Here is a 17,288-nt window from a genome sequence, read left to right as displayed (position 1 = left end):
GTATACACAAACAAGGTACCTTTGCAGTGTATTCACATGCCACATGTTTATAGACATGTGAACTTGCTGCAAAACAAGCAGAAAATAGGAAGAGAAAATCAGGTTATCTACAGAATCACTAGTCATCAAATTCACATTAATAGGCAGTAAGATTTCATGGTCTCAATAAAAATCTCAATAAAGCTGTTGCCCTAAAAAAAATGTACAGTGACACAATAAAACAGGGAGGGAAGGGAGGAAAGACAAATATTCCTATGTCTTGAAAAAAAGGTAAAGCAAGTTAGCCTCCTGGTACTGAATCATTTGCAGAAAAAAATAAAAATAAGTGTTCAAGTATATGAGAAGGCTTTATACCAATCTCAGATATCCAATATTTTATATTTCTTAGAGATAAAGTGAAGGCTTTGTACCAATCTCAGACATCCAATACTTTATATTTCTTAGAGAGAATGTAAGGGAATTTAGTTCTTTTTTAATATGTAGTCTTAATTCCCTCTTAGTTTATTTCTTCCAGACTACTTTAAGTTTGTATAGAAACAAATATAAAATCACCACGTTGCCTTTTGAAATTAAATATGGGAAACACAATACTTTATTCAATCAATAAAACAAACAGTAAAACATTTTAAAATCCCTTAGTCCCAAAATATAGTCCAAAAGAGGGCATATAATTTGTAAAATCCCTTAGTTTCAAAATATGGTCAGAAAGAGGGCATATAATTTGTCGGTGGGAGAAATTAAACCACTATCTTCTAAATCTATCCACCATTATAAGGTTTTTTGTTTTTGAAAAGTTGTAAGATTTTATTAAAACAAACACATGATAAAACATAATCCAATCAAGGTTTCAGGACTAAATATGAACCTTTCCTCTACTTTCAAAGGTTTGGAGGATCCTTGAAACTTTCATTACCAAAAGGTTAAATTATTAGTAACCTTCTGAATCACTGAATAGCCTTCCTTTCCTTAACTTTGAACATTACATTTATTTGAAACGAAGCACTTACTATAAATTGCTACCCTGTCTAGGAAAAGATATTTTCTTCATGGATTCTGTCATGTTTTTATGCTAAAGAACCTGTCTTACCTGATTAATTTGCTTTCAATCATTTTAAGTGAGTTCACAGACACAAGAGCAGATATTTGTGGCATTTTTCTGAATCATCTCCAAACAAAATAGAGGTTGTTAAATCTAATTGAGGAGCCAATAATGTCTGACTTTGTCCCAGAGCACCTTAAAGGCAATCAGCTCTAGCAAAATCTAGAAACCTCCTAACATAAACTTGTCAGTATGGCCCAATCGCCCATCCTTATGAAATCAGAATTTATCAGCCAGGCGCAGCGGGTCACGCCTGTAATCCCAGCAGTTTGGGAGGCCGAGGTGGGAGGATCATCTGAGGTCAGGAGTTCGAGACCAGCCTGGCCAACATGGTGAAACCCCCGTCTCTACTATAAGTACAAAAATTAGCCAGACACGGTGGTGGGTGCCTGTAATCCCAGCTACTAGGAAGACTGAGGCAAGAGAATCACTTGAACCCAGGAGGTGGAGGTTGCAGTCAGCAGAGATTGCACCAGTGCACTCCAGCCTGGGCGACAGAGCAAGACCCTGTCTCAAAAGAGAAAAAAAAAAAAAGAAATCAGAATGTATCAATATGAATCCAAGGTCATAACACCATTACAAAATAAGTGTTTCCTTCCATCCCACTCACACACTTTGTCTAAACATGCACCTACAAAACAAACTTAACATCAACATCCAACCTAACCACTCTGGATCAGCTTAACAAACTTCATATCCTACTGACCTGTCCCCTGCATTTGAATTCTAAGCCTACCCCCTTGAATTCACTTCCCTTCACTGACCTAGTCTATTTCAAAGAAACCATCCCCCATCCTTAAGTTTTCCTATAATCTTAACATGCTAATGAAATACAATAAGAAGACACAAGATATATGATCAAATGTTTTAATATTAGAATCAACAGATCTAAAATTATATTTTAATAAATATGACAAATACAACAGGAACAATAAAAGAATTATAAAAACTGTCCAGTCTTAATTGAAAATATACATATAGGCAATTTATATAGAAAATTGCTGTTTCACTCATAACTTCATACTTTCATAACTGTAGACAGAAAGTTTAAAGTGAAATAGCAAATTCCTCACACTCAATGCTTATATGCATACTTTGAACAAATACCTTACATATCAATATTTAAAGCTTTTAATGTGATAAGTGAGCTTGCTTCTTGCTTGTTAATTTGTCTAATCTAGGTTGGATTGATGACAATGCTACCCTCAGGGGATAATGTATATTTAAACTGTTTCTATGTTTTGTTTTAATAACACTTAAAGTAGAGAATCCGGTCTCACAGAGGTACGTTGAGGGAAAAAGAAGAAGCGATTTTAAAGCAATCTCGGCAAGCTCAGGATATTCATTTTTAGCTTTTATCCAAAATGAAGGAAGTGATGCTGTATTTTCAAAACTGATTTTCAATCCTTCATCAGTAGCCAGCTTCAACAACTTATCCTGTAGAGTTACAGTTAAATTTAAGTTATCTTTTGATGAAAGAAATGGATTTTGGATCCACAAATTTCCTATGCGTGGATCTTCTTTTGATGGAAAATAAAATTCAAAACATTCTAACAAATTTGTAAGATGTTCACTGATAACCGTTCGCAGATGTGCAATATCAAGATCATTACCTACTTCATTGATAATTGTTGTTAAATTATGAAACATGTCATAACAATCTGTAGAAATTCTGTTTTTCCAAGCTTCTAGCTTTTGTTTTTGTCCTTCAACTTTATCTGCCATTGAAAAATAAGTTGCATTCTTCCCTTGCATAGAAGCATTAAGATCATTAAAAATACTGAAGATATCAGACAAATAAGCAAGTCTGGCTGTCCAATTCACATCTTTAAAAAGTTGGGACCAAATGGGTTTCTTGCCTTGCAGAAACACTAAGAGTTCATTTCGTATTTCAAACATTCTTGACAGAACTTTTCCCCGTGATAACCACCGTATCTCGGCATGCAGTAACAGTTGCTTATGATCAGCTTCCATATTATCACATAATAAAGAAAATAATCTTGAATTCAATGCATTAGATTTTATGTAATTCACAATTTTTACTACATCATTAAGTACACTATTCAGTTCAGCTGATATTTTTTTCATAGCAAGACTTTCTCGATGAATGAAGCAATGTGTTGTTTTACATTCTGGTGCAAGTTCCTTAATCTGGGTTACCACTTCAGAATGTTTTCCTGTCATTGAAGCTGCACCATCAGAACATACTCCTACACAAAATTTAAATTCCAAACCACATCTGTTAACAATATAATTCTTTACAGCTTCATATAGTTCTGAGCTAGTTGTGTTTATAGGCAAAGAGGCTGAAAAAAAGAACTCTTCCTTTATATCATCATCATGTTCAAACCTCACATAGACTAAAAGAATTATCATGTTAGCAATATCTCTGCATTCATCAAGTTGCAATGAAAAATACTTTGCTAGTTTTATTTGTTCTATAAGTTGATCTTCCATATCATTAGCCAGTTCCTGAATACGTCGAGCTATGGTGTCATTGGAAAGTGGTACCTGAGCTACCTTCTTTGCTGCAGATTCACCCAACATTTCCAAGCAAACTTCTTTGATGCAGTCTTTCACTAGTGTCTCAGCAATTGTGTATGGTGTTTTAGACTTAGCAACCGGAAGTGCTACTTTATACGAAGCCCGCAAAGCACTAATGTTTATATGAGAAACGTTGAACACCTGCTTTGGTTGGCTTTTCAATTCACTACTCTTTCTTTCAAAGAATTCTTTTGGTTGTGAACTTATTTCTTTATGTTTTGAATATAAATGTCGCTTAAGCTTTGATGGTTTCATTGCTTCATTAGCCAGTACATCTCCACAAATAATACACTGCGGTTTTAGTACTTCACCATCAATTACAGCTACAAAACCAAACTCAATATATGAAGGATCATATTTCCGAGTGAAACTAGCATGAACTCTCTTGGTTCTCCCTTCTTCAGGATAACTTCTATTGTTAACATTTCTTTTATTACTACTACTGTGTTCAGAAAAGGCATGTCTTTTCTTGACAAAAAAGTCCAGTGAAGCTTGTTTCGCCACCTGAAATTAGGAATAAAAGTAAATAATATGAATTTTACTTTCCTCCTTTAGCTAACAATGTTAAACCACAAGTTAAAAACTAGACTTGATTAAAATAAAAAATTATTTTAAAGTTAAGTTATAAAAATAAATAAATGCCTATATTTTCTCCGTTTTATACATCTTTGGGTTATGGCTGATAAACTAAGCATAAAGTATCACAGGTTGTAATGGGGACCTACTGAGTTTGACTAGTGTGTAACTGCCACCACTTGTGACTCACCTTGAGAGTTTAACAATACCTAAATTGGTCTATATTCTATTCAGTAAGATAAGTCCATTAATCATTTGCTTGAATGTTGCAGTAATGTCAATTGCTATGTTTCTAAATACTTATGCTCAAGTTTTATACTTATTTCCTTACGGACTGGAGTTTTTATACCAGTACTGGTCTACTGATCACACTTTGTGTACTACTAGTTTAAGTCATGAGTAATCTCCATATTTCAAAACATTAACCCTACCTCATAAAGCCTACTGATTTCAAATTTTTTTGGTTCTATTTCATACTCTCCATTTAAATTCCCAAACTGAAGTCTTTCCCAACACAAACCCTTATCTTCCAAGCAAATTTATCATCCCCTACCCCTACAAATACTTCTTCACTTGATTTGAAATGTCTTTTCTTAGCTTACCCCCAACCCAAACTCACGATTGAAACAGAGAAACATTAAATTCATGTTACCAAATTCATTCTCTGTAGAAATATACTAGCATATACACTATTTATTCCCTCAATCTTAGCTTTCTCATTCTCCCAAGAAATGCATGACATCAAAAAAGGAGTAAAAGAGATACTGTTCATCACCCCCAGAATAATAAAAAAGACAGCATTCAAGGTTACAACTTTACAACTTCCAACTTGGGAAAAAAGAGAAGTATTAAAAGTAATTAGGCCTTCTTTGGGGGAAATATATCCAAGGTAATAAAAATGTGCTTTCATATACCTTGTCACACAACACTTATTCACAGTAAAGTGTAATGAGATTCTTCCCCTGCTTTCATCTACGGCAGATATGCAATCTTACCCAATCTCCTACTTTGTCTGGTGAGAATGGTGTCCCTGATGGCTTTAGCATTTTGGAAGGTTGAACAGGCAAACTTCTTTGAATCTCATCACGTTTCCTTTTCATTGTACTGGTTTCATAGCAAAGGCTACAAGTTATTTGCCGACCACAGCCCTCAGTCTCATGTTGAGAGGGCACTCCACAAATTGCATGGATATTTCCATCACATGATATACAACTATTAACACCTGTGCATTCTTTTTCACAGACTACACAGGATAAAAATCTTAGTCTCCTCTCAGGGGGGCTTTTCTCAGCCATCTTAGGAGTGACAGAAAGATTCTCTTCAATATCACTACTATCTGTTCCAGTCTCAATGTTTTCTTCATACTGGGCTCTTAAAGTATTTTCTAACTCTTTGTCAGCCTGATCTAATTCATTTTCTGTATGCAAGCTGGCAACAAGTTCTTCAGTTAACTGAGAATGGGACAAGCCCAGTTTAGCTTCAGAGCTAAATGCACTTTCACATGGAGTCTGTTGCATGCTTCTGTGATAGGGTTGATTTTGGGTCATCTGAATGAACCACAAAAATTCAGCCCAGTGTGATGAGTTGTTACTTTGCATCCAGGAGAAAATCCTCTTTCGGATATCCTCAGTTTGTTCTGCAGAACTCTGGCTTTGGCAGGTCTGAGACTTCCCATGGACAATTTTCAATTCTGGCCAAATATTACTGAGTTCACTGACAACCTGGCTTGAAAATTCCCTCCCATTGTCAGATTGTAGGACACTGGGTGCTCCAATAATTGTAAATATATCTAAAAGAGCATGTGCAACTTCGGTAGGTCTTTTAGACTTTAATGACCGCAAAAAACTTAACTTTGTACGGAGATCCTGATAATGCATAATAAATTTATACTCCCCATCAGGATTCAACTGCATGTCTATAAGATCTACTTGGCATCTTGAACTAACTTCCTTAATTGGTTTTGATGTTAGAACCTTCTTGAGTTTTGAATTTTTCTGTTGGCATGGTTTACAGAGGGTCAGATATAGCATTATAACTTCTTTTGTGATGTTCTTGTATTTCGCTTGTAACTCTTTCTCCATGCGAGTACGTCCACCATGTCCAATGCTGAGATGTGTATTATGCAGAATGTCGAATAAGTCCTCACTATGTAAGTAATACCGTATTTTATCTGTTTCCCCATTTACAGCCTCAATTAGCTTCTCATTTCCTTGTACAAGGATAACATCAAATCTAGCCAAGCGACGGTAGTCAACTGATTCCTTTTTCGCCTTAGCTTTAGCTTCTTTTACTTCCTTTATCAACTGACAGTACTTTGCTTTAGAAAATATCTTAGTATTATTACTTTTGTTTTCCAGTAACATTGCTAAGCTTCTGAAGAACTTTTCTCTCATGTTTTCTGGTTCAATTTCTGCTTCATTAGTATCTAAGCTACTAAGGTTATCATCACCCATGCTTTGAGACATCATGGAAAACCACAAAAATGACCCTAAAAACAAAGGAAAAAAATCAATTAGAATATTCAGAAATATAATTTAAAATACATATATTGTCAAAGGAGCCAGTAGTGCTTGAGGTAGAAGTAGGGATTATGGGCACACAAAAGGGGATACCATTTTCTTTCTTTTTTGAGACAGAGTCTCACTCTGTTGCCCAGGCTAGAGTGCAGTGGCACAATCTCAGCTCACTCACTGCTTCCCAGATTCACGCAATTCTCCTGTCTCAGCCTCCCAAGTAGCTGGGATTACAGGCGCACCACAACATTTGACTACTGTTTTTATTTTTAGTAGAGACGGAGTTTCACCATGTTGGCCAGACTGGTCGTGAACTCCTGGTCTCAAGCAATCTGCCTGCTGGCCTCAGCCTCCCAAAGTGCTGTGTTTACAGGCACGAGTTACTGCACCAGGCTAGGGGGATACCATTTTGATTTAAGGAATCCAACCTTGGTGGAAGGAAGAGCATAAATGACGAACTCCAGCTAGTAATAAAAAGTTTCACACAATAAAGAGTAGAAAGCCAGGACGTGACTTTCCAGAGCAGTTTTCATGACTGAAGCATTGTTTTACGTAAAATAGGATGCAAATTAGCATTTATTTGTTTGTTTACTAGGCAAAGACTTTTTTTTTTTTTTTGGAGGAACCTCAGCAAGCCAATAATAGATTTTTAAAAAAATCTCCACACTACACATTTTCTCTTTTATTCAGGCAGGTTAGCTATTACATCAACATTTGAGGAGTAAGTTCCAACCTGATATATTCATATCAGCTCCCTTTCAGGGCTATTAAGTACAAACTCAATACAAATAGCTTTATTACTAATTTTAATAAGAATAGTGGATGAGTCTAAATTACTGAAAAATGTTTGACTTAATAAAGCTTATTAAAAGAAATTTCTAGAATACTCATAATAACAGAAACACTAAGAATACTTCAAATTTGGCTAAGTGTTAAGAAAAAAACTATTTTGGAAAAAATAAAAAAGAATACTTTAGAATTAGCATAACATCTCTAGATAGTTTTATAGTTTCTTGGAAAAATATTTTCACTCAAGTCAACATTATTTATACTATCAATTTGCATACCAAATAGTGAGACAGAACAGGGACTCCTCTTAGGGGCCTGACAGCCACCCCTAACTCCAAGCATGGTAATAACAGAAAATCTTGAGTTCCTTCAAGGGAAATTCCACACATCTAACTATCTCTAAGAAGTAAACGAGCAACTTGAGAAACAAGAAGGTAATACCTTAAAACAACATCCAAAAAGTCATGAGATGTTCCCTATATTAACTAAAGATAACATCTTAACATATATCCCTAAGTTGTTTTTCAGAAACCCGTATCTCCACCAAATGGATCCACTGGTCTGAAGATCTCAGATAAGGGGGAACTGAGGACTGAACTCCAACCGCTGCTTTGTTCTAAAGTTCTTCCTGTGGGGCCTGGAAGAAGTCATACCCACAAGCCAGAGCTAACCTTCTTTTCTGCTGATCCCAAATTTTTAGACAAAGCTTTGCCTCCTTAACCAATTGCAAATCAGAAAATCTTTAAATCTATCTATGACCTGTAAGCCCCTTGAGATGTCCGTCCTACCTTTTTAGGTCAAACAAATGTACAGTGTCCACATATTGATTTATGACTTTGCTTGTAACCTCTGACTCCCGTCTTCTAAAAAACCCTTACTTGCAAACCATCGGGGAGACTGGGTCTTAATTTTGAGGGGCCTAATTCTCCTTGCTTGACACTGCAAATAAATGCCTTCCTTTCTCCTACTGATGTGGATGTTTGGCTTTCCTGTGCCGGGCAAGTGAACCATAGTTTGGTTCTGTAGCAGTAATGAACTAGTAAATTTAAATCATCTAAAATGTTTATATTTTCTAAAACTAGGTTAAAATTAATGATATGTTACTGTGTGGTTTGGCCTCATTTAACTCTCAATTGTTCCAGTAAGGCTTCTTTGATCATTAAATTGAAGCTCACAGTGAGTTTTCCTTTCCTGAAAATCATAATCTATTTATAACACAAGTTAGCCCTATAGCACTTTCTTCTTTAACTGTTTTATAGGTAGATGCAAAAAGACTAAGTTTCTAAAGAAACAGAGATCACTTATTTCTCTAGTATCTTTCACATTATCTAACACGTTACTACATCGAGTGTTCAATAGAAAATTGTTGATTAACTTTATAATAAAATAACAATAATGGTAAGTGCTATCTCAAAATGTGACTGAAAAAGACCATCGTATGGACAGCATTTCTTTCCATTCTGATACATTTTGTGCCATGCTATAGAACTAGAAGCATAGAAGGAAAATAAACAAGAATGAATGAGAAGAAGAAATACAGGGCAATGTCAAGAGAACCAGGAAAATATGAGCCCCGTAAGTTTTTGAATCAATATTAATGTCTAATAAAATTGTTAGGACTGTAAGAGGAGAAAAACATTGTATCCATTTTACCTAACCCTTTTTAAACAGAAAAGATAGCTGTTCCAGAACCAGGCCAGACTCCGCCTCTACTACACATTATACCAATAACAGACCTTAGAACACTAACAAACATAGACTTCAGAAATTCCATATTCTAACGTAGAATTTCCAAATAGTATTTCCGATGTATACACAGTCATTACGTGACAAAAATCGTGGTCAGAGGCTACAGCAATGGGACCCAAGACTACACTGCCAAGTGCTCAGTATTTACATACAGAGGTATCTGATTTATCCACAGGTACTTACCAACTTCATTACAAAGTATCCATGAAAAATCTTGGGTTCAAGTATTTTTGACATTATTACCTGACTGCTTTAATTCAAATTCCTTAATAACACTACACTATATGGGTTGACTTTTCCTTCAACTATTAATACATTCAGTAGAAGCTGAAATGGAATGAGGTTTGGTAACTTTCAATACTAGACCCTTCACTCTCCCAAGTCTCACCCTCTTTCTTAGAACTAAATTATTCTCACCATTATCTTGAAGTGGGTGTGGCTCTGGAGACTCACATTCCATTCTATCTTCCATAGACTGAAGCTGGGTGCCTAAAGACTCCTTTGCAGAATCCAGAGAGGCCATTTCTTCTATAGAAGCTTCCTGACCATATGTGCCCTGTGAGACCTGTGGACAAACAGATGCATTTGGTAAACAACATAAATAATTGTAGTTTGTCATAGCTAAACTTGTATTTTTCCATTAAAATAGAATGTAAGAAGAAAAAACATCAGTCTTTACTGAATTCTTAGGTACAAGATAAAATATGAAGAGAAATGAAAAATGCTGGGACTAATAAAGCCAGAGCCATACAACAGAAACTGATGTCTTTATAGGACAAGAGTTAAAATGCATCCCTTTGGTTTCTGTTTCTGAGAATAACAATGAAAGCATGTTAAAGAAATATCTTCTAAACTGTGATGACTAAAAAAAATTGTAAATGAGTTTCAGTGTGGTTAATTAAAAGTAAATATTGGGCTGGGCGCAGTGGCTCACGCCTGTAATTCCAGCACTTTGGGAGGCCAAGGCAGATGGATCACCTGAGGTCAAGAGTTTTGAGACCAGTCTGGCCAACATGGCGAAACCCTGTCTCTACTAATAATAATGCAGATTCACCAGGCCTAAGAAAATGTTCAAATGGTTAAAGGATTACAAAGTTGTTAATGGTTACACTTACTCTACTACATCCAGTTGGGAAATGTCCATGGATAGTGAATCCCAAAATTGCACATAAACCAGAATATTCTAAAAGGGAATATCCAAAGACGTAGGAGGAGATGAAAGCCTACATATTATTAGAATATCATGTTGGGATTTAAGATTCTGTGTCATGCTCCTTTCCTCCAACTTGGACACCACATTATAAATTTATTTTCGCTGGGCACGGTAGCTCACGCCTGTAATCCCAGCATTTTGGGACTCATAAAAGGAGGCCGAGGTGGGTGGATCACCTGAGGTCAGAAGTTCAGGACCAGCTTAACCAACATAGTGAAACCCCATCTCTACTAAAGAGACAAAAATTAGCCAGGTGTGGTGGTGCATGCCTGTAGTCCCAGCTACTCAGGAGGCTGAGGCAGGAGGATCACTTGAACTCAGGAGCAGAGGTTGCAGTGAGTCAAGATCGTGCCACTCATGACAGAGCGAGACTCCACCTCAAAAAATAAAATAAAATAAAATAAAATTCTTAAACTGTGCAAAGCACATTTCAAAAAATCAATTTTCTCAAAATTCATAAAATGGTTAAGCCAGCCCTTTGGTATGTTTTCCCCTTCTCTGAGCTTAATAAGGTATCTTATGTAAATTGCTTTGTCTAATAAAATAGCATGCATTTCAATTTGCCTAAATCTTTGCATAACTGCCAGAAACAGAATCTGTGAAAGAAGGCCACCTGCTGTTTATAATTAAACAATGTATCAGTTCTGAATGTTGGTATACACAATCCCAGCTTTTGGAGCAACTAAGAAACAAAATATGGATATGGTTCATTGTGTTGAATTCTTCACTGACTCTCCCCCACCCCCCCACACACTCTAAGCACAAACACAAATCTAGCCTCTTGATTCCTCTACTTTTCCACCAGCTGCACTGGGCCAAAATGGGTGGGCCTGGTCTTAGAACTGGGAGGAACTCCACCTCTGTCTCTATCACAGAAGTTTGAAGTTACCCTGGGGGGTGGTAATAAATTACAAAACTGAAGTTACTTCAAACAACAGTCATTAGTCTTTCACTATTCAATTCCTGGGTTTGATTTTTTTTTTAATGCTGGAAAGAGGTTGAGCACAGTAGCTGACACCTGTAATCTCAGCACTTTGGGAGGCCGAGGTGGGAGGATTGCTTGAGCTCTGGAGTTCGAGACCAGCCTGGGCAACATAGTGAAACCTCATCACTGCCAAAAATACAAAAAAATTAGCCAGGCATGGTAGCACATATCTGTGGTCCCAGCTACTCAGGAGGCTGAGTAGGGTGGATCGCTTGAGTCTGAGAGGTGGAGGTTGCAGTGAGCCAAGATCGTGCCACTGCACTCCAGCCTGGGTGACAGAGTGAGATTCCATCTCAAATAAATAAATAAATAAAAATGCTGGATAGAAACTTTTGGTTGTAATATGGTAAATATTGCTGTGTTCATTAGAAATGCACATATTTCCAATAAGTTAGAACACCTAACTTATAGTGGCACAAACAAATAGGGGTTTATTTTTGTTACATAACAAGAAGTCTAGAAGAAGGTAGTTGCTGGCACCAACTCATTTATCTAACAGTTTTGTTAGGGACCTAGCTGTCTTCATATTTCTGCTCTGTCACTTTTAACACTAGCATTTGGCCTCATGTTTACCATCACTTAATGGTCACAAGATGGTCAGATATCACATAAGTGTTCAAGACTGGAAGTGGGAAAAGGTGAAACTAAACTCATCTCCCCTATTTTATTAGGAAAATAAAAGCTTCCCCAGGAACCTCCTCCCCGAAATATGCTTATTTCTCCCTGGCCAGAATTCCGTTGCACAGTTAACTCTAGAACAAGGAAGCCTGGAAAAGAATTTAATTAGATACACTGCCAGTATGAACAAAACCAACATCTTGTCGGGAAGAAAGAAGGGTAGAACAGACACTGGATTGGCAGCTAAACATGTCTGCCACAGTGGTATTTCCCCTGTGGGGGAAATCACACAAAAACAAGAAAAATGAGAAACATTTATACAAACTTGATCTTCAACAAGACTAAGAGATATTTATAACTCTGACCACATTAAAAAAAAACTATCAAATATGATCAGCGTATAACCTGAACAATACGCAAGTCCTACCAGAAGCTACAGTTTTCAAAAAAGCTAGAAGGGGAAATTTTAAAGCAAGCTTGTCCACCCTGCAGCCTTCGGGCCACATGCAGCCCAGGACAGTTCTGAATGTGGCCCAACAGAATTTTGTAAACTTTCTTAAAACACTGTAAGATTGTTTTGTGATTTTTTTTTTTTTTTTTTTTTTTAGCTGATCAGTTATCATTAGTGTTAGTGTATTTTAGTGTGGCCCAAGACAATTATTCTTCCAATGTGGCCCAGGGAAGTCAAAAGATTGGATACCCCTATTCTAAAGTAACAGGCATATCTTAAGGGGGGGGGGTGTGTGGAACCCTGTATTTGTTATTTAAAGCAAAAGGAAAAGGGTGTGCTGACTAGACTTGAGAAATTGCTTATATAGGCATTTGTGCTGCAATGTAATAGATGAATGTATTAAAAAACATGCTTTCGGCCGGGCGCGGTGGCTCAAGCCTGTAATCCCAGCACTTTGGGAGGCCGAGACGGGTGGATCACGAGGTCAGGAGATTGAGACCATCCTGGCTAACATGGTGAAACCCCGTCTCTACTAAAAATACAAAAATTAGCCAGGAGTGGTGGCGGGCGCCTGTAGTCCCAGCTACTCGGGAGGCTGAGGCAGGAGAATTGCGTGAGCCCCGGAGGCAGAGCTTGCAGTGAGCCTAGATCACGCCACTGCACTGCAGCCTGGGGGAGAGAGCAAGACTCTGTCTCAAAACAAACAAACAACAACAACAACAACAACAACAACAAAAATTCAAAGGTGGAAAGATATAATCATCAAAAGTGAAGTGAAGAGGCTTGAACATTTGATGTTATATCCTTCCACCCTTGGATACAGTTATACTACAGGAAACATGATGTGGGTTCGGGTCCATCATCTTGTTTTTACTTCTTTGACACTGGCTTATAAAAAGATGCCCAGTGTTTGCTGTTTTAACACTTTCCTTCTTTCATAACAACCAGATGAGCCATAACATTATATGGCTCCAAATAGGACTTTATGTCATGAAGTAAAATCATGCTGCGTTCTGCATTGTAGTCATTATCTTTTATCCACTCCAACCGCTTCTCTATCATACTTGAAACAGAAGATAACCAAGCAGTGAAAAGCTCTTGGGAGGCAGCTTGTAGATTGCGGAACTCCATGTTCTTCCTCCACACCTTCCATTTGTGCCTCAGCAACTAACTTGCAGCTCCTCTGTAGAAAGATCCTGTGTGTCAGACTGCAGCACTCCGCATTATCCTCACTAGCATCTTCTTCAAATCCAGCCCCCTTTGCAAGAGCAACACAGCTTGGGTTGGTTTTGGAGAGCTCTTCTGAAGGCTCAAAGGCTTTGGAATCATAAATTAAATCAGATAGAATTGTATGTCACACCCCATGCAAACAGGCTTTTGTGAAATCATTCTAGGCGTCTACAATAATATCAACCATAAGTTTAATGTTGAATCATTTACATAATTCAAAAACTGTTAGGAGACTGTCACCCCCTGTATAGACAATCAGTATCTTGAATGTTTGCTTTAAATAATAAGCTTTAAAGATTGCAATCACACAGTGATCAAGGGGCTGCAGTAAAGAAGTTGTATTGGGAGGTAAAATGAGAACTGTGATATTTGAAGAAAGCTCAGTAACTACTTGAGGGTGGCTTGGTGTATCACTGAGAATTATAAGAATTTTAAAAGACAATTTTTTTCTCTTGCAATGTTTTTTTATCTACAAAAAAATCACCTAAACGATCAGAAAATGTCTGTCCTGTTATCCAGTCTCTCTTGCTAGACATATAGTAGGCACCAAGGCTAGTCTTTACAATTCATTTTAAAGCTTATAGATCAGCACAATGATAATCACAGGCTTTAGCTTTAAAATTCCACTGGCATTTGCACCCAGCATCACCGTCTGCTGATCCTTTTGTAGCCTTAAATCCCACAGTGTGTTTCTAGAGTACTTCCAGTCCTGCTTACTCCATTCTAGATCCATGCACCCAAATTCTCCACATATCCCTTTGAGGGCATCTGCTTCCAATAGAAACTGGTTTCATAAAAACTAAAAATCTGAGCCAGGGGATGGCCTTCTTCATCAATCTAATTTCTTAATGCTGGGGGAAATGTCTTTGCAGCTTCTTCATCTGCACTTACAGCCTCGTCTGCACAGTTTAATACTGTGGAAACTACAGTAGTTCCTGAAGCCACTAAACCAGCCACTGCTTCCACTAAATGAAGGCACTTCTGTGGGATTTTCATCTTTTTTTTCTTAATGTCTCCATACATTGTGATGGTATTCTCTTTAACTCTGAGAAACACTGCACTGGATTGCTTCCTTGTTTGGTATTCAATCTACACACTTAACAAATGCTCCATTTCCTCCATTTCCTTATGCCTTGTTCCAATAGATTTCATAACACTGGCAGTTGTTTCAGCTGAATAATTTTCTTTTATTTTTCCCATCATTGTCTCTAATTGTACATACATTTACTTCTTTATGCCAGTTACATGACCAATCTCAGTTTCTTTTCTTTCAAAACACTGTACAGTTTCAAACTTGTCTTCAATTGTTAAAGTTTTTCTTCTTTTATACTCACTAGCAGAAAATGTATCACAAGCACACTTCTATGGCACTTGCAAAACCCTCTGCTTGCTCCTTTTCTGGAATGCAAAAAAGTTTAGCAAAAAATACACAAAGATGGGAGGGAACAACGTAAATAGGCGCTTCCGAGACAGCCAAGGAAGGATGGGGGGGCAAATGGGAATTACGTACAGTATTGTATGTACTCAGGACTTGCTGTGCTCAGCTAAATCAGATACTCTGAATTCAGCCACTCCCACTTGGTGGCCCCAAACATCAACTTGCTGGGAAAACTCATACATGAGCCCTCACAATTTCAGCTTTATACTGACTCACTTATGGCATACTGACCTCATTTCAAAAGATTTTGCATTCCAGAAACATGCGTTTTTAACAGATCAGACTGTATACATAAAGGTTCATATTCTGAAACAGTTCAGATAAATGTATGAACATTATCACTAAAAAATATAAGAATGTCTGGCAATATCCATAATGTCCTAAAATTACTGTCAAAGAAGGCAAATGTAGTCCTTTAGAAACAACTCCATTGTAACAGCAAAAAGCTTTTAAAATTCTCCTAAAAATAATTTTGGGCTCAAAACATTTTACATACCAACAACTCTAGATACTGAAAAGAACCAAGGAAATCATGCAACTAGTATTTTCATTGTACAGATGAAGACATTAATGTTCCAGAGAAGGTGTAATATGCCCAAGGGTACACAGCTAATCAGTGACAAAGCCGAGATAGCTTCAAAAGACAGTAATTAAAAAAAAAAATTACTATTGTATATTTCTTTAATCTCATAGTCACTACATAAAATATATTTTCTGGTAAAAAAATAGATCAAGGTTTTCCATCTGGTTAAATCATTTAATTATTTGTATCACACACAAAGACTGCTATCTCATATGCATGAATCTATTCATCTACACCAGTGATCAAATAAGAAATAATGCCCTAAACCAGGGTTTGGAACCACCAGTGCGAAATTACTCCCATTACTCCATTCTGGATCCATGCACCCAAATTCTCCACAGAAGATGGCACCTCCAATTTCTCACCTGCTGTCTAGGTTCATCAAGCTCCCTCTCCAAATCTTCCAGCAAAGTTACCACCTCTTCTCCACTCTCAGGATTATGCTCCCGCACCCAGGACTGGAGCTCCTCAGGCAGGATGGTCAGGAACTGCTCCAGCACCAACAATTCCAGGATCTGCTCCTTGGTATGTATCTCTGGGTTCAGCCACTGACGGCAAAGTTCCCGCAGTTGACTCAGAGCCTCCCTGGGCCCAGGTGTCTCCTGATAGCAGAACTGCCTGAAGCGCTGACGAGAGAGTTCCCTGGTATAAGACAAATTCCTAGGTAGGCCTGATTCCTGATCCCAAGTATGGTCTTCTTCTTTAACCTTTACTTTGATAATCTCCCCTTGTTCTTCTGGAGCCTGGCCAGCCCAGGCTGGGAAGACCCTGGAGACTGCTTCCATCCCCAGCTTAGACAGCTCAGGGAAAGGCTGTCTCCAGATGGGGTCTAGGCAAATGGGTGATTTTACTTGAGCTCCTTTTTCGTTCTTGGTGAGGAAAGTTTTTGATATAAGAAAACACTCAACACAGGACAACTACAGATTCAGTTTAAAAGGACTTGTTTACGTGACAATACAGGTCAGTTACTCGGGCAATTCCATTGAAAGTGAAGCCATCCTTTGAAAAGACCAGAAATAGTGAGCACAGAACGACTCACTAAAGCTTCAGGGTCACAAATTGAGCGGCAAGATACTAGCGAGACAGAAAACTGAGGTTGTGAAGGATACTTTGGCCCTAAATAAAGCCTGGGTATATGAGCCTAGGCAAGGAAACGAAGATCGGAGCAGCCTGGGCGAGGGCGGAGAGGGAGAGGGGCTCACAAGCTGCCTGGGGAAGAGGCCCGATTGTCGCCGCGCATATATGCACCCTTCCCTCGGCTGCAGCTCCCACCTCTGAGGAGCTCAGACCCTGTCGAACCCGCACTAGTGGGTCGAGGTAAACACTCCACGGCTCAGGTGGCGGTTCCGCGGACACACCCGCAGCTGTGCCCCTAGGTTCCGGCCGGGCCCGGTGAGCCACGCTCACTTCCGGTCCGCTCTAGGATTCCAGGTGGTGCAGTCTTCTCACTGGTTGTGCAAACACCTACGGTACCAGTAATTCTGGAGAGGCAAGTACCCT

General features: G+C 38.1%; 1 protein-coding gene across 1 annotated transcript; it reads right to left on the bottom strand.

Moving 5' to 3' along the window:
- Positions 1-1,955: 1,955 nt before the first annotated feature.
- On the bottom strand, positions 1,956-17,193 carry ZBED9 (zinc finger, BED-type containing 9). Its single transcript, XM_011944883.1, has 4 exons — positions 16,154-17,193; positions 9,688-9,835; positions 5,215-6,707; positions 1,956-4,147 (listed from the first exon to the last, which is right to left on the bottom strand). The coding sequence occupies exons 1-4, from the start codon at positions 16,571-16,573 to the stop codon at positions 2,231-2,233; spliced, it is 3,978 nt and encodes a 1,325-aa protein (XP_011800273.1). The 5' UTR covers positions 16,574-17,193; the 3' UTR covers positions 1,956-2,230.
- Between the last annotated feature and the right edge of the window lie 95 nt (positions 17,194-17,288).

The sequence above is a fragment of the Colobus angolensis genome, unplaced genomic scaffold (assembly GCF_000951035.1).
Source record: "Colobus angolensis palliatus isolate OR3802 unplaced genomic scaffold, Cang.pa_1.0 Scaffold237, whole genome shotgun sequence".
In the NCBI taxonomy this organism is placed as follows: Eukaryota; Metazoa; Chordata; class Mammalia; order Primates; family Cercopithecidae; genus Colobus; species Colobus angolensis.
This window is presented reverse-complemented; position numbering and strand designations above follow the sequence as displayed.